The 18,212-nt window shown below is 44.5% G+C and overlaps 1 protein-coding gene across 1 annotated transcript in view; it reads right to left on the bottom strand.

Annotated features, from left to right (window-relative positions):
• Positions 1-1,509: 1,509 nt before the first annotated feature.
• Positions 1,510-18,212, bottom strand: part of CPS1 (carbamoyl-phosphate synthase 1) — a 122,934-nt gene continuing 106,231 nt past the window's right edge. Inside the window, exons 33-38 of the mRNA XM_065412949.1 lie at positions 17,191-17,265; positions 11,895-11,993; positions 4,833-4,892; positions 3,722-3,834; positions 2,827-2,956; positions 1,510-1,608 (exon numbers count right to left, since the gene is read on the bottom strand). Of these exons, the coding sequence (XP_065269021.1) occupies positions 1,510-1,608; positions 2,827-2,956; positions 3,722-3,834; positions 4,833-4,892; positions 11,895-11,993; positions 17,191-17,265 (576 nt within the window). The remainder of the gene's footprint in view (positions 1,609-2,826; positions 2,957-3,721; positions 3,835-4,832; positions 4,893-11,894; positions 11,994-17,190; positions 17,266-18,212) is intronic.

Raw genomic sequence — 18,212 nt, 5'->3', positions numbered from 1 at the left:
TTGTCTCTGACAGTGACCCACACTAAGTGCTTTGGAAGAAGGTGCACGAAACCTCACAGTAGGTCAATGTCGCATGATATGTCCCCAAGGTCTAATCCTAAACCCTAATAGTTAGAGATTGGCCTAAACCCTGAAGCGTGAGCATTAATAATTTGTTGGTATTAACTATAACAACTCTGGAGGTTTTTGTTGTCCATTCCAGTGTCCAATGCCTCTTTGACTCCTCCTAAGGCTGGGCACTGCATGTATACGTTAAGAGAGAGCACAGTTTGTTACCAAAATAAGCAAGAGCGAGAGGGACAAAAAGAACTTAGATTATAAACTCTATGGGGCAGAGCCAACCTTTTTATTGTGTGTGTGTGTGGACTGTGCCTAGCACAACAGCCACTGCTCCTTGACTGGAGCCTGGAAACACTGCTGCACCAGAGACAACAAATATTGCATTAGCACAATAGGATCTTGGGCCATGACTGGAGCTCCTCAAAACAAATATAAGCATCAGGCTGGGATGGCATCCAGAAAGGAAACATTGGGTGAGAGGCAAAGAGAGAGTAATTTCATCAGAATGAGCTAAGAACTGCGACACTCAGATCTCATGTTGAAAGTATTCCAGTTTAATGTTCACAATCATAATCCAAAATGTTTGAGAGCAGGGTGGCATTTTGGGAGTATCCTTTTGAAGCAATATATTAGCTTGAGAAAGAACCCTGTGATGCGCTGGTAGCGGTCTGGGATTCGTGTAATAAACCAAATTCAAAAACTAAGGACTGAACGGAATTCAGAAGTGATTCCAGCACAACCCCCCATCAAATCTGCAGACTGGAAAAGATGACACTCTGCCAGGATTAAAACAAACAAACAGAAAGTAGCTGCATGCCCAGCATTTGTTGTCGGAGAATAACAGTGAATTCTTGTGTTTTAACTTTAAAGAGCTCCTGTCACACTCAACATATTCAGCTGCTCTGTACTATGGCAGGCAACTGCAATACATCAGGTTTGATTATTATAAAGGAGAAAGTTGCAAAGATTTTGATAGACAGTAGGAAACAGACAAAAACTACATGACAGTTCCATGGGGCGGGGTGTAGCACTTGCACCTGAGTGTGGCAGGGGCTGTCTAAGGAGAACACAGAAAGAACCTTCAAGGAATTATTATAAAAAGACAGAGTTAACCACCACTGTGTAGGACCATATACTTTTTCTTCTGTCTCCTCCAGCATAGTAGGGTCTGGATCTACCAATCTACCAGCTAGTGAATATTAGCTGCAATCAGGGAAGGAATAGATAATGTTTTCCAACAAACATCTTGAGGGGGAAGGCTGACTGGGAATTGTTAGTAGAGAGTTACTGTGTCTCCTTTGTAAGTTACAAAGATAAAAATGTCAGATCCTAGGAAATAAATGTAAATAACCAAATATGGGCTGGACAGATGGTCTCAGCAACCAGGACTGGGATTCCTCCTTTATCCTGGTGTGAGAAGACTTGGATTTCACGCTGGTGGCGCCTCTTCTACGGTGGATTGCTGGTATTTAATTTTCTGTAGTGGAAAAGACTCTTAGCGTCCACTTTCCCAGAGTATTTGATGGCTTCAGCAAAAAGCTTTGTCACCTGGAAATATAAAGCAGAGGAGACCGATCATTTTGCAGCCTTTTCCAGGGGGCCTGATTAATAAGACCAGTTCTACATCCTGATCCTGCCCACTGCTCCATGCCAGGTAACCCCAGGGCCTATCCTGAGCAACGGACAGCCAACCCTGCAAGCCTATAAAGGCTTTTGGATCCTTTAGGAGGAAGGCTTGATATTTATGCAAGATATTATTTTCTCCTTCATCCCAGACTTTGTAGAGAAAATAGGGTTATTTCCTCCCTTTAGGGATTAAAACTCTACTATAAAAGAGCTGAACACAATTTGTTGGCAGGTCGGTTACTGAATCTTGAAGGGGGATCTTCTTTCTGGTTGGCAGTGAGTATTTTTCAGACAGGTAGAGAGTGCTCTGCTGCGTCCCATGCAGACGTGGCATCCTCATGTCTATGACGATGCAGCTTGGCATTGTGGTTGTTTTTTATTTGCTCAAATCGTAGCACAGGTTTCTGCACTCCAATCCCTAGCTCCAGCCCACGTCTTTTGGGTCTGACCTTGCTCCCACTGAAGTCAACAGGAATTTGGTCACTGACTCCAATGGGAGTAGGATAGGCCCTTAATGATCGTTAGAGATAATTGCAGAGACGGTCTATGTTCTGCTGGGAAGCAGAGTCCAGCTGTCTCCTATCAGAGGTAGGTTGGAATTAATAGATTTCAAACAGAAGGCCAGCGTCCCTACCTTTATCAATATCTGAAATGTAGTTCGCCAGGAACGCCAGACAGCTAACAGATGAAGCTTTGTTATCAATTAGGAAGCTGCCCCAGTAAGTATCAAATTCATTTGGACTGACATATTGCAATAGTACCGGATTTGCTTTGAGATTTTTAAAGAGGGGGCAACTTCTTGTTCAGAGCTTCGACAGCTATGATAGAAAGCTGCTACCAAGCATGTTTTACCGATGTTATAATGAGCCTGTACTGGAGAATTTGCTCTAAAGATGGAATTGAGACATCAGTGGCCCTAGGCAGTGACATAGGATCCAGCCTATGCATTTTTTTAAATCTTGTTCTGCAGCACACAGTAAAGAAAATGTATTCAGGCAACCACTTTCCTGCAATTTCAGGTACATCATCATTTGTCGAACATTAACAGGGGTCTGGAAATATTGGATCTGAAGCTCAAAATGGCCCCTGCACTTTCGACACCACCGTGACTAAGAGAAGAAAGAACGGCGAAGGAGATACCTGGAAGTTAGTGAGAAGAGCAATCCCGCTGTCAACAGCCGTCCTGCGGATCACATAATTATCATGGACGAACTTGGTGTTGCTGTTGGGGAGGTTAATCACCAGGTCTATGTTCCCATCTTTTATCAATCTGAAAAGACAATCCCGAAGACACTAAGGGATACTTTGCTTACTGAAAATCTTCAATGAATGTATGTGTGTTCAACTGAATAGCACTGGCATTTTTAATTCACTTTAAAATGTAATTTTTATTGACTATTACATCCTGAGGAAGGATGGGCTAGTGGATAAGGCATTGCACAGGGACTCAGGAGCTCGGGGTTCACTTTGCCTGTGTGACCCTGACATGGGGCTAAATTCAGCCTTCATGTAACTAGGTGCAACTCCATTAAGGGCCTGATTCTGGGAACTACTGAGCCCCTGCAGTGCCCCTTCACGTTTGCAGGAGGTGCTCAGCACCTCTAAAGGTTCAGATCCCAAATGTCCTCATTTAAAACTACGACATACAGTGCTGCATATGCTAGAAGTTAATCATATATTGGTGCCTTGGTGAGGTATGAACCTCAATGAGGCGCAAGGAGCCTAGGAAAGACTTGGAGTAAAATTGCTCCAATACTATAAGAAATGGGTGCTATTAATTACACACTTCTTGATTAAACAGAGGTAAATTTTCTTCTCATAACAATTACAGGCAGATTTGAATACGTCTTTCCGCAGCAGAACAGTGACCCATAAAGCCCTGGAGTGAAACCCTGGCCCTGAAGAAGTCAATGTGAGTTCTGCCACTGACTTCAGTGGGGCCAGGATTCTCCCTCCCCTCCCACTCCCACCCCCCCGCCAACTTCACTTTTGCCGAAGACTCCCATAGTCTCCACAAACTGGGCTAAGCTCTTACCTCCTGATTGCGGGGAGGTTGGAAGTGTGGCTTTCCTGGGATGGCCAGGCCACGGGAGTTGTAGGTACGCTGTTGGCATTGAGCCAGTTGGAAGTTGCTTCTGTGGCGTAAAGCTGCATTGAGAGGGAAAATATATTATTGCCTACTTCATAACACAAATGCTTGTAATGTAACCATGCATTGTACTGTCTGGGTCTGATCAAATGAAATCAATAGAAAGACTCCTATAGATTTCAGTGGGCATTGGATTAGGCCCCATTTTGTGAGAGACCCACCCGCAGAAGCATAACTTTCCCATTGTTTATGTTATCAATGATCTTCTGACAGATGAGTGACAGTAAACAGCAGGTAATATTGCCAAAAACACTTAGGAGTCTAAGTACCATTGACTTTCAACAGGACTTAGGTTCCTAAATCACTACTGTGAATGGTGCCATATAGAAAACAGATCAATACATCTAATATTTCCATCAATACCCTGCGGCTGCCTGCCAGTTTTCCTTAAGGGCTTTCTATTAAATACGGTCTAATGTTTTACAGTCATGATGTTAATATTCTCTAGTGATGATGACCCAGAAAACAGGTTCTACATTGGACACATACTTGCCTAATTAAAAGTGAATTGAAAGACAATACAAGTTTGTACACCCTTAGATGTGCCTTTGTAATATATTAAAGGCCCCATACAGATTTTTCACCATAAAAGGGTGGTTTTTTTTCCTTCCCCTTTTTGTGTTTGAAAATATGACTTGCTTCTTTTTCTTGGAGAACTCTGCAAGCCTCTGGAGGACCTGTAATATGACATCACCGCTGCAGGCTGAAAATGGAGCCGCAGTTCTTCCAGCCTTGAAAGTAAAAACCCCTGGCTCTAGCAAATTAATCCTGTTTGTTCAATTTAATGATTGTACAGTGTTTTAGTTGTGGAACTCTCATTGACTTTAACAAGAGCAATTCAGCTAAAAGTCCTTACTGTGCTTTGAAAATGTAGGTGGTATGTTTCTCTTGTTTTTCTTTGTCCTCGTCTCAACTCGGAGGATCTCAAGAAGTCATTCTGCTGCCCCTTGACCAGATTTCACATCAAAACCCAGCTTTAAAACCCAAAGCAACGTACCTTGAAACCTTCTTCATGCAGCTGCTCTGCTACACCAAGGAATTTGGGACGGAAGGAATGCTGAAAAGGAAATGCAAAAGAGAGCATCAAAGCTATGATCTAGCAACAGGGCACTTTCCCCTTCACCGGACATCATGGGGCTTTTTCAGAATATGTTAAGAGGGAGATATATTTCTTTGTTTGGCCGTGTGTGTGTTTGTCCATTTTTTCCCTCCTCACTAGATGGCTTTCTGTGTCATTCTCCTTTATGAAGACACTTGAGGACATGTGCAATATTGTGACATTAGAAATTAATTGCTTGGTATGAGACTGAAGCCCAAATCCCACTATCAGCCAAGATACCTCGATATGCTAACACAATATACCCCCCAGAGTGCTTAACTGCAATTATTAAATGGCCCTGCAAAATAAATGTCGGGACAACCGGACTTTTATAACATACTTTACAAGTCTCCTCCTATGGTTTTAGCTACCATTCTTTTTAAGGCTGCTCTATAACACTTGGTTTCAAAGCCAGCTACAGCAGTGCCTGGTCTCAAACCCGGGAGAACTATCAATTATATGACAATATCCAGGGAAGTCTCTGTTTGTGTGCACACTTTTCACATACACACACCACCAGCCCGCCTAAGGGATTTAGGCACCCACTTCAATTAGAAACTAAGGACGTTGGGTGTCCAGATCCCCTTGGCACCTTTGAACGTCTCTCTCATAATGCACTTGCAAACGCAGCAACCATAGAGAAGAAATGAAGACGTAACATCTTTTATACATGTGCGTTTGACTTTACGTTCATCAGGCATTTTAGGGCAACATGGAAATAACATTCTAGTAAGGACATATGCTGCCTCTGTACTTTGGGAGTTTAAGTAGTGCAGAGATCAAAAGCAATGTGTGACCTTTTCACTCTAAAGTCATCCTGAATCTCAGCTGTAACGTGACTCTGACCAGTAAAGAAGCAGGATTATGCAAAACACTTTCCGCACTGGAACTGCTGATGCTCTAACCCTCGCAGAGGTCATGAAGGGCAGAGTAAGAATATTTTCTAAGAAAGAAAGTGAGTCAACAAGTCCTTTGAGCTCTACAGACCCTGGCAAGAACCTCATCATAAAGTCATTTCTGCTCTGTTCACTAACTGGAGAATACAAATATACAACGTGACATGATTGGCAGCTTCCCAGCCAGAGAACTGCTCTGCCTTCTGGTCAGAGGTGTTGGCTTTCACAACAATCTTATAAACTTCTATCAAACCTGTACTGAACACTTGTGACACATAAAACAGCCTCTCCACAAAAAGAAATTACATCTGTCAGCTTGCATCTGAGCAGCCCCAGATTTAAAAGCTGTCTGAAAGTACCTGTGTAAGAAACCATGAGTAACTAAAGAACAAGCAGATTTAGTTACTGGAAGATATTTATTGCAGGAAGGGGACGCTTATTTCTTTTCTTTAAAGGAAAAGTTTTATATCCTGTAATATCCGTCTTGCACTGCTGGGACATCTGGCTAGTGGTAAAGGGCCAGATCTTCAACTGGTGTAAATCAGGGACTTCAATAGTTACCTCAATTTACACCAACAGCTGGCTCAGTATGCAACTACATAATCTTGATTCTGATGCTTTGATCGTGAGCTTTGCACTTAAGTCCAGTGTGGGGCAGACAGCATTTTTTGCTCCTAAAGATCTAGGATGGTAGCTATGATATAGGGTTACACTGAAACTACAGGCTCAGAGAGTTGGGATTTAAAAATAAAACACTCCTTTAATGTTCTCAGCATTTCAGGGCTATCAGCACAGATGTAAGACAGATGCAGTCCATCCTATAGGCATCACTGAATAGCCCAATCAGGAAGGAAAATGAAAAGAGCTTTTCAACTATTCTTGTATCAAATATTTAATGGCAAATATAGGATTCTAGCCACCCCCATGTTCCACAAGATTCTCCATTATTAAAAAATGGAGCAGATCCTCAGCTGCTGTGAACGGGAATAGCTCCATTGAACTTCAGTGGAGCTCCACTGATTTAGACCAGCTGAAGGTCTGACCTGTAAAGTTTTGTGGAACACCAGATTACACTGTGTTCTACAACACAAATGATTATGATCTGTAACCTGACTCGGCTGACAACCCATCCTGCATTTTGTTGCAAGGAAAATGAGAAGTAATGCCGCTTTGCTATTTTTAAGGTGGCTACTCCATTAGCAGCCCTTAGGAACGGACATTGTCTAGTGGCCTCTCTAAAAGGGCTGCTAGCACTAGAAAGAGATACTAGGACGAAGCAATTGGAATTTCTCAAAGATGCTGTGTGTCATTAATTACAAATCTTTGGTTCCATTGACAATGTTTGATCAAGAACTTAGCTGAGCATTTGAGCCTTTAGTGAGAACAATATATGCCAGAAGGATACAACTTTGAGGACTATTAAAGATATCCCTTTTCATTCTGGTTTTGCTTCTCCATTCTATGAGGGATGTACTCTCCTCGTCTCTGGATAGTTAATACAAATGAGACAAAGCCGTATTAGAGGGAAGAAACTCAATATGCTAAGCAAGGGTCCCCTAGTCCCATTCAGGGAAGCTAACTTTGCCACCAATTTGGCTTCTTTTTTCTACCTTTTATATTCTGATGGCTCTGCAGGACCTAAAAGTCCAGCCTGGAAAGCAAATGAAGCAGCTAATCACTGAGCACTGAAATGTCCAAAAGGGAATGTTTATGTGCAACTCAGCTGGCCTAACATCCCCTGCAGATCAAATGTACCACCTGTGTAATAGTGTAATGAACCGGTGATTGTCCCAGTGCCCTCTCCGGGATGGAATCAGCTGCTCAACTGAGTGCATCACAACAGCTAAGAGAGATCATCCTGTAGGTGAAGAGCCAGGGGCCCGTGCTTTGGGAACTCTACCCTGCTATGAAGTTCTGAATGATCATGGTGTGTATCACAGAGAAGTCCTTGGTGGCTACGCATACTATTCAGTTTGTTTCTGAATCTGTATTTTCTACATGAGCATACGCTGCCACCGTGTCAGTTTGAGTTATCTGTTCTAATGTATGTGAATGAAATAAGAATAGCATTTCCTACTGTTATAAACCACCTCCACCCTCATATGGCTCATTATTTACAGAGACGGGGATTCCTTTTTTCCTGCCTGTTCATAATGGGGTCTGCTCATGGCACTATACTTCATATATATATATATATATAGCTCTCATTGTTTCAAACACACATCACTTTGCAGTTTAGTTATCTAAGAAGCACGCTGTTCCGAAGCACCGGGAGAAGGCTGTATTCCCCTGATTTGTTGTTTTCTTTTCCAACTGCACAGTACTCATAGAACAGGACAGCACTTTGTGTGCTCTTTAAAGTTTCTTTGGGGTTTTTTTTTTCTTTTTTTGTAAGATCTTTGTCCCAAGCACCATTTGGCTCAGATTAACAGGTGCTGGTGCAGACGTCACATTAATCCTTTATATAACTCAAATCACTGCCCGCTCCCTATTTCCCCTGGAGCACTGGCACCAGGCACACAAATTTATACATCAGTGCTTTCTGGAGCTGGTGTTTCAAAATGTTAGCCCTACAATGATTAGCTGTGAAGATACCAACTGCAGGGCATGCTCTCCATGGGCAGAGCCCAGGGTCTGACATTAAACTATCTCTGGATGTCAAGCAAGCACTTTAATGCATGTTTGTAGTAATTAGCAGCTGTGGTTTAAATCCATTTATCATTCCGATGAGTCTAAGAAGGAGGTTGGGCTCGATGCTGCGTTCTCACTAGTGCAGTTGATTTACATGTTGCTTTGTTATCAGTCATCCCCTAGGCACCCTCCGCTGGCAGAGGAAGAGACTTTCCCCTACAACCCTTTCAAACTCCCCAAGGACTCACTTCTACCATTGAACCCCTGGGCCCAAATCACTTTTACTGGGATAGTGTCTGTAATAATCACCTACTGGCTGGAGAACCAGTGCTGTTTTAATTATTTTTTTATTGACTTTGTGCAACCATGTAGGATGCAAGCTTATTACAAGCACAGCAGGGGTATGGCACAGGTCCATCAATTGTTTTTATGGGACCCTAGAATTTTCCAGTCTCGGATGATGTGATTGATCATCGGTGGGACATACAAGACCTTGAGGAGATTTATGAGCATATTTGACTTCAGTATCTCCTGCAGATGGTAATTACCCCAGTGTAGAGAAACTGTACTTGGGTGTTGTTTTTTTCCTGGCTACCTTTTTTTATCCTGAGATGCATATTCTCATTACAGATCCAGAACTGTAAATGGACCAGGGCAAATATCTCCTTAGCTCCCTCTGCAAAAGCCCTTGCACTGAAGGACTTCCCCAATGACATCATTTAAACTTGCTGCCACTTCCAGTGACTTTGGGGGAATGCTGACAGTAAGGGGTGCATCCATTAAACCCAGAAAAGGTTGATCTGAGATTCCTCGAGGGGGCCCTACCGTGGGTTCTGGGGATATAGTCTATAGGATGGTTTGGGTTAAGAAAAAAGTAGAAGTTAAGTTAGCCTACGTGTAGAGGAGTGTGGGAAAGTGATAAGTTGGAAACAGAGTGTTATGGGAAAGTAAGAGTTAGCAAGGACATAACCCAGGGTTATGTTACCTTTATGTTTTGGTTATAGCTGGTCTGAGCAAGGTTTTAAGGAGTGTTTTTGAGAACTGTGAATGTTTTATTAAAATGCTATCTATACTAATAGTATGGGAAGGACAGTGGTACAGACGTTAATTTAAATAATGTGTAACGTCAAGAGCCAACAAGAAGGTGGCGGACATCTAATTGTGGTAAAGGGCTGTTTAATGTTAAGTAGCATTATAATGGAGAATAAAATGAGTAGTTTTGCTAAATTGCAAGAGAGCTCCAATTAACATCCAAAGGTACCGTTAGGTTTCAGGGTGATACGGCTTACTTTACTCTGTTGTCAGTGGACTGATCACCCATTGATACATCACTTCATCTTTGCCTATGAGTATAACAGTAGCATTTGTGTACGTAGTAACTGCATGCCTGTTTGCTTAACTGATCATTTTGCTTTTGCATGAAGTTTGGTTGTATCGTTCCAAGTGTCACCTAGTGGTCCTCTACTAAATAAAGCTTCTGTAACTAACCTAGAGGCTTGAACCTGAAAACTAAGTTGGGTTTTACTGCACCTTTATCTTTTAACAGCGTAGTATTAATTGGGAGTATTTCAACATCAAGGTTACAGGGAGCACAAAGGAGCAGGACTGGGAGCATCACAGCACTGCTTTGAATTGATCCCATTCCCGTTTCACAGTGTAGCAGGGTGGACACCTGCTCCTGCCTGGAAGGGCCTGAGATGGCCCAGGGAGCAGGCAGTGTGAAGGCTGAGCTAATCGGGGCAAGTGGCTGCAGCTGGGGCCACGCCCCAAACGGACTCAGCTGGCCTGTATAAAGAGGCTGGGAGCCAGGAGCTCTAGAGTCTCTCTCTGCCTTCAGGGAGAGAAGGGCCTGGCTGCAGGGAGCTAGACACAGGGTACCTGTAGTGGAGCAGGGCTGGGGAAAGGCTGAGGAGCTCCAGCCTGGAAAGCCCCAGGCTGCGGCCTAGTATTAGGCCAAGGGGTACTGGGGGTTGCAGAGGGCAGCCCAGGGCTAGTCCAAGGCAGCAGGTCCAAACCCCCCTTGCCAGTGATGAGTGGCCTATACTGCAGTCTGCCCCAGGGAGCAGGGACTAGTTGGTGACTGGCAGTGGCCTAGTACTGAGGCAAGGTGGGGATAGTGGGTGGGGGTTCCCCAGGGAGAGGAGACCCAGATCTGTGGGGTACTGCCAGGGGGCAGCATCCCAGTAATAGGGGCACCGGGTCCTGGGAGGGACACGGGCGCCAGAAGAGGACAGGCAGACCACCGGCCGCAGAGGGCGCTCCGGAGGCTGGATTGAGCTGATTCCCCGGAGTAACCAGCAGGAGGCGCTGCAGGGGTGAGTCCAGACCTCTACACACAGCTTCCTCCTGTAGGTGCCCGGTGCTGTATGCTTCCAGCTGGCTAATAGCAGCAGCACCATGAGGCAGAGTGCTGGCTGCAGACCCCAGCAGGCAGGAGAGGAAGTAGCCATGCATACTGATCTCCGACCCTACCAGCTAATTGGTGCCACCCTTTCACTCCTATTGGGCAGCCAAGAAAGCAGCCCTCAGCCTGAGGAGATTCCTGCCCCTCACATATACTGAACTGCAATATACTTTGCAAAAATAACACATCTTTCGTCCTAGGAGACTCTGCTACAGCTCTGTCTGGCCATGCAATCTTGGTGGAGACGGAGGGACAGAGACGGCCATTTTCTGTACAGATTATTAAGCGTGCAGGTTAGCAGAGTTCCACTTGATGGGCTTGCAGGATGCCTGCCTTATGGGCTTCTACAGCAGTATGGCCAGGGCCAGCTCTACCATTTTTGCCGCCCCAAAGCAAAAAAAAAAAAAAAAGCCACCTGGACTGTGCCGCCCCAAGAATGGACGGAATGGAATGCCGCCCCTTAGCATGTGCCGCCCCTGGCACGTGCTTCCTCCGCTGGTGCCTGGAGCCGGCCCGGAGTGTGGCTGTGATCTGACAGAAAGCTCAGGATCAGAGAGAAATGCCTGAGAGTCATGAGCACTTTGTGGGGATAGGGGGCAGATTCTGATTTCTTGTTGGGGGTGGATCTTTGGTTAGATATGATCTGGGCTTCATCCACCACAGTGAGGCAACTCAGACCCGTCTCCACCCCGGTCTCCCAATGCAGGGGTCCATGGTCTCAACTCTGCCCAGAGAAATACCCCCCTACAGCTCCCATGAAAGCCAATGGACGCTACGTGAGCACAGGTGAGGGAGAAATCGGGCCCACTGTGTGGAATCCAATAAAAATCCTCCTCTAGCATGAGTACACACAGTTTTACTGCTCATTCCCACTAAATACTCACACACCACTGTCTGTTGTGGCTGCAGAAAGACCCTCATGCAGAGAGCTTCCATTTAAAGCCAGTGAATGGAAAGTGAAGTGCCAGTTACCCTGTCTCCATATCGTCTGCCTTTTTTTGCTCTGATTTGCAAACTCTTGGTGCTCACCTGGATTCCAACCAGAATGCCCTTCTGTGGAAACTTAAATCCTGTAGAGAGCATTGCCTTCAGGAAGGCAGAATGGATGCTCTCCCCGAAGCAAGCAACCTGGTAGGGAAGAACAAGGCAGAGGAGTGAGAAAAAACAACTAAAAAACCACTTTGCAATATTTTGTTTAAAGCGTGCTCGTTTCCCGTTTCTGTAACACCCGGCTTGACTTCTCTTGCGCCAACAGAGTAAAAAGCAGATCAGCACAGATGAATCTTATGTTTTTAATTAAGCAATAATGAAGGACTAAGCAATGCTTTACTCTCAAGCAGCACACCATGGAGCAGCATAAATGGATTCTGCTCTGAGTTATTTGGACACCAAAACATAGCGTCTGGTTCACAGTATGTGAGCTTGTAACAAAATGTTTAATATGACTTAATGCTTAAATAACAGTGAATATTAGACATGCAACTGTGCGCCTGTGCATGAATGCAAAGTTTGCAGCAGGAAACAGAAGTTCTTCGAGATATGTGGTCCCTATCTGTATTCCACACATGGGTGTACATGCATGCCTGAGTCCAGAAATTCTAATAAGCCATCAGCAGTGTCCACTGGCCCACATATCCACAGTAGGTCTCCTCATGCTCCCGACCAAGGACATAAGAGGACATAGTGAGGGTTGACGCCTCTCCAGTTCCTCTTCTTACCACGGATTCAACAGGATCCATAGCAGAGTGGAAAAGGGCAGGTGGTGGACTACAGATAGAGACCACACGTCTCAAAGAACCTCCTTTTCCAGGTAAGCAACCTCCATTTCTTCTTTGAGAGCTGGTCCCTATGTGTATTCCACACGTGGGTGACTGACAAGCAGTGCTCAGACTGGAGGGGGGTGTGAGGAAGCCGGCAGCACAGATGATTGCCTTACTGCAGTTCCCACTGCTGCATCCGCAGCAGAGGCCTGAATTAGCGTGAATGTCTTGCCACCGTGTGGCTGCTCTGCATAAGTCTAGTATTGGAATGTCCTGCGGGAATGTTGGAGAGGCAGCTTGTGCCCTCATGGAGTGTGCCGTGACTCCATCAGAAAGAGGCATGCCTGCTAACCTGTAGCACTCCAAGATGCACCCAGAAATCCACTGAGAGATTCTCTGAGAGGATATGGCTTGAGCTCATGATCTTTCTGCTATGGCAAGAAAAAGTCTGGGTAATTTACTGATAGGTTTGGTCCTTTGCAGACAGAACATCAGGGACATCCCTCTGACGTCGAGGAAATGAAGTCTTGTCTCTTCGGCAGAAGCACGGAGTTTCGGGAAAGGGACAGGTAAGTGGATACTTTGGTTGACGTGGAATTCAGAAGTAACCTTGGGAAGGAACTTAGGATGGAGGCAAAGGGATACCTTTTCCCTATGAAAAACAGTATAAGGAGGGTCTGCCAAGAGGGCTCCCAACTCACTCACCCTCCCGGATGAAGTGATAGCAACTAAAAATGCAACTTTCATGGACAGGTGGGACATGGAGCATGTCGTTAAGGGATTGGACGGTGGTCTGGTGAGTATTGACAGTACAAGACTGAGGTCCTATTGAGCTATAGGTTTGATCACTGGCTGGTACCGATGAGGAGTCCAGAACCATGTTCCTAGATGGAACCAGAGGATGATAGTCCTTGTGTTTTGGAGCTGGGGTCACCATTGGAACCAGTGGATCTTTCTTCTTGCACACTTTACCCTCCAGCCTGGGGGCTTTCAGTGGTACCGGTCCTTTAGGACCTGTGAGCGAGGGCACACCCAACCTTGATATGCTTGAGGAGGGATTGCATCTCTTGTGGACAGTCCTGAACAGGGACCTGTCCTTGTGACGATGAGAGTGCACCCTACTCTCATCAGAAGTCCTGGAGGAAGAGTCATTTTGGGCTTAGGAGCTGCCGACTCCACTCCTAAGCAAGAGCTTAGATAGGCACTGCTCATCTATTGGGGCCGACCTACAGTGGGTCTCCCTGACCCAGATTGGAGTGGGGCCTCACAGCCTTCTCCATAAGATGCTTCCTTGGACAAAGCTCACAAGCTTGGAGTGTTCTTGGTGGAAATGAGCGACAAATACAGCATTTTGCACAGATGTGTGTCTCACCCAAGCACTAGAGGCAGTGTTGGTGATCGCGGCTCACGGAGTCCCCAGTAGAGGGAAAAACAGGAACTATACTATAAAGCTCCAACTATACTAATACAAGAGCTGTGAAGAATAAAACTATTTACAACCTATTTACAAGTTCTATCAAGAGAGAAAGCTGGAGACCTCTGTGGACACAGGGATTCTGACTCAGGCCGCGCAGTGTTAAAAAGCATCTAGAGAAGCATTGGCCTGCACTGTCTCTTATGCTCTTGGACTGGGAGCATGAGGAGATCTACTGCACATGTGCGGGCCAATGGACACTACTTGTTAGAATTTCCAGAGTCAGGCGTATGGCACACATGTGTGCCCACATATGGACGACACATAGAGGCCATCTCTCAAAGACGAATGCATGGTTGCTTGTCACGTGGCTCTAAGCATTTATTTATGGAAAGAGTTCCGAGAATTTAAATAAATAAATAGATAATATCTTGCTCTTATATAGCGCTTTTCATCGGTAGAGCTCAAAGTGCTTTACAAAGGAAGTCAGTATCATTAAGTAACACGATGTTCCAATGAAAGCTCAAAGAGTCCATTTATTGTAGATGGTAATTTTAGGTTGTACCAAAAAACCCACAGAAAATAAACAGACGGCTTGGGAAATAAATGCTACTGAAACTCCTGGATGATGGATCAATGATAGCCTTTAAAAAGTCAGCATTTGGTAATAGCTATCACATGGTTACTTCCTTTTCCAAGAGGAAGTCTGGTTTCTCAGATGCTGCTGTTTGGGTAGCTGTTAGACTCTTCGGTAACATAGTGACTCTTGTACAGCTCTTTGTACTGTATGCAGTATTTTAGATCGCTAACAGGCACTATTTTCTAGGGCTGGCCGAACATTTTCAAAATATGCAATTTTGTTGAGAATTTTCATTACAATTTTGAATCTTGACAAAAAAGGGTCTATTGATATTTCTGAGAGTTCTCACAAACATTTTATCTCTTTCTTTTAAATCATTTCTACGGGTGGTTGGAAAAGTGGGAATCATGCAAAAGACCTTCATTGAAACGTTGAGTTCAGAGAAAAAAAACAGGGCTGAAAACTTTGTCTCACTTTTTGACCAACTCTATCATTGTCCTTCCCAGTGAAACACATCACACCGTGTCACTTAGGATACCGAGACACACCCATACTTGTAGTAAGCAGAAACCTTGGGAAAATGTCAAGTACACATTACAGTTTACCAGCAAATATTGAAAAAACCAAGGGGAAAAATGCATAATCATTAGTTTACTACTTTTTCATTGAAAAATCTTGATTTTCTCCACACTTTACCCACTATTAGACTGGAAGTGGGGTAAGGTCAGACTGGGTAATAGCCTGGTGTTATTACTGTAATAGCCTACAGCTAAAGCTCATCCTTTAAGCCTGGGGTTCTCAAACTTTGGGCACAAATGAATCAGTTTATCACACCAACATCTCGATCGCAGCTGCTTGCTCCAACTCAATTGTGCACGTTCTAAACTACATTGTAGCTTGGATGATTCCATCTCTCAGATTTGGAATATCAGTGTGTGGCTGGTCACCTAGACTCATCATGAAGGTATGGAGAAGGAAGAGTAGAACACCAGCCAGGCTCGTCGAGAGAAATTTGGAGCCCTGGTACATTTTGTTCACTGGGGCCTCACTCCACAGGCTGACAGTGTCCTATTTGCTTATATTTAGCTTATAATTCAGCCTTGTTTTCATAAAATTTATTTGTTTCTGGAGATACTGGTACTTTATTCACACAGATGTTACAAACATTTTAGGGGGGGGCTTGAGTTTGGAGCCTGGAGTCCCATCTTACCCCCACTCTTGTTAGTCCTGGCACCAGTCTCCAAAATCAAAAGTGCCAATACCGATGGCACTTTTGCTAATGGTTGGGAACTGCTACTTTAAGCAGAATACGGCCTGTGCCTTCACTAGGGCACTTGGTGGATTGAAGCCCAACACACGTCATGTGTGTGTTAAAATGTCTTTGTAGCATAACTGAGCATTTTACCAGTAGAAAGTTATTATCCTTACTTCATATGTAAGAAAGACTTTCATAACGATCATGTTTCATGGCATTTATGAATATGGATCTTTCCAACTCGTAAAAATTAATAATCTCTCCTTTATGACTAAAATATTCTCTACCTCCATCTAAAGCGCAAGAAAAGTAATTCTCACTCCTTGGCTACATTTCTGTTCTTTTCTCCCCTTCTCTCCCCACCCCCATGGAGTCAATTCCCTTCTGGAAGTAGGAAGGACACGTGTGTGGGGTTTTTTTTGTCCATTAATTACAATGAAAGCAAATCAGCTGCTGTACGGATTTCACAGGCAATATGAAGAGCAGGCTAAAACCGTACCAGAGAGAAGCAGGAAACATGAGGTTATTTCAACCCTACATGTAGGCCTGATTCTTATTTATAATAAGATTCCTTTACATGACTCTGACAGTGGGCTTTATTCCTGTTATTGCCTATGCCAGCACGTGTTCACTGGAATGGGTTTCAGAAATTCATCAGAAAGTTGTAGTGTGTCCATAGCAAGGTTGGAAAAGACAGCCAAACCCCAACAGTCATACCTGGAGTTAATACTTCAGCTGCTACACTTTATTCACACTTGCTCTCTCTCATTTGGCTCCCTGGCACACATCTCGCTGGTTACCAGGCAACCATAAAAATATCACCACACATAGTTGTTGCTAGTAAGTAACCTGTACATTCTGAGACCAAATACTCATGACCTGGAGTCTGCTGTTGCCATTCTGACGTGCATTGATTGGGATTCTGAAGGCTGTATATACGTGTCTGTCAGGAATTAGGCGATTCATAAAATGTACTGACACGCTGAGAACTTTCCAGAACCTGACAGCTCTCTTTGAGAAACACATTTCATGCTTTCATTGAATCCCTTGCTGACTGATGGAATTGAGGCACAGGTGAAGAGGGACATCCAGTGGCCAAATAAATTTCATTCTTCAAGGGAATGCCTTTGTGGGGTTTTTCTAGAGACAAGGCAGGTATCTGTGTGTTGGGGGAGGGAAAGATGTCCCAATTTTAAATATTTTTAAAGACTTTGGTTCTTTTCAATTCAGCATACAGATTCCATCCGGATACTTGCACTTATAAGATCATTAACAGTATCTGTTAAAGAAAGCTTAGTAAAAAATGTGAACGGTACCTCCCCAGTGGAAGCCATCTCACATCGGAGAATAGGGTCAGCATCTCTCAGTCGGGGCCAGGAGAACATTGGAGCCTGGCAAAAGGAAGGAAAAGAATATAAGGGAGAGGGAGTATTAAATGAATTAGCATTCAGGTGTATAGATTACGGAAGTGAGAGATATACAGGTCCAGGTTATGTACAAGGTGCATAAGTGTAAGGGAAACATTGGTCTAGGTTGATGACCAGAATGAATACTAGGCAAATGGATTTCAAGTATCCCTAGAGCCTCGGTCAGGGAATGGGATAAATGTTCATGGATTTGACCAGCAAAATGCCCCTGTGAGTAACCTAAGGCAGGATTTCTAATAAGTTGTGGTACACTGTGATTTTTAAGAGGCTATTTAATACAGACAGGCTGTTGGATGTCTGATTCCTGAAAGAGACAGATGCGCTGCTGTCTGAGACACACTAAGTGGCACTGGTCAGATATTTTTGCGACGGGGCGTTCTTCTGTCAGGAAATACCGTTTCATTCAAATAAAGACTTTCCGTGGGATTGTGTCAATTTAGACTAAACTTTCCATGGAAAGCTGCCTTGGTTCCTGCCAGCTCACTCAGCCACCTCCCTGGGCTCCCTGGCTCCGGGCTCCTCACCACCCAATTGGGCTCTCCTGGGCTTCCAGCTTCCCTGGCTTCACAGCGGCTTGCCTGGGTGTCCAACCTGAGCAGCCAGTTCCAGACGTTGGGCAGTCCAAAGAACCACCTGTCCAGAGAGTTGGGCAGCCAAAGCAGCTGGCTCCCTGACAGGCAGCACTCTGGACTGCTCAGCTCCCCTGCCAGCTAGGGTCCTGGGCTGCTGAATCCTTGTTGTTCTTATAACTGTGCTGGCTCCACAGTGAAACACAGCAAAAATATATGTCAGTCACCCAAATCAAGAAGCTATGGCTCTGAATACATCAGGGAGCAGATCTATTGAGAAAGAAGGTAACCTTTTTACAGTCTTTTTTTCAGAGCTTTTAAGAGCAGTTTAAGAAGCAAACT

This window comes from Emys orbicularis, chromosome 11 (genome assembly GCF_028017835.1).
Source record: "Emys orbicularis isolate rEmyOrb1 chromosome 11, rEmyOrb1.hap1, whole genome shotgun sequence".
Taxonomy (NCBI): domain Eukaryota; kingdom Metazoa; phylum Chordata; order Testudines; family Emydidae; genus Emys; species Emys orbicularis.
This window is presented reverse-complemented; position numbering and strand designations above follow the sequence as displayed.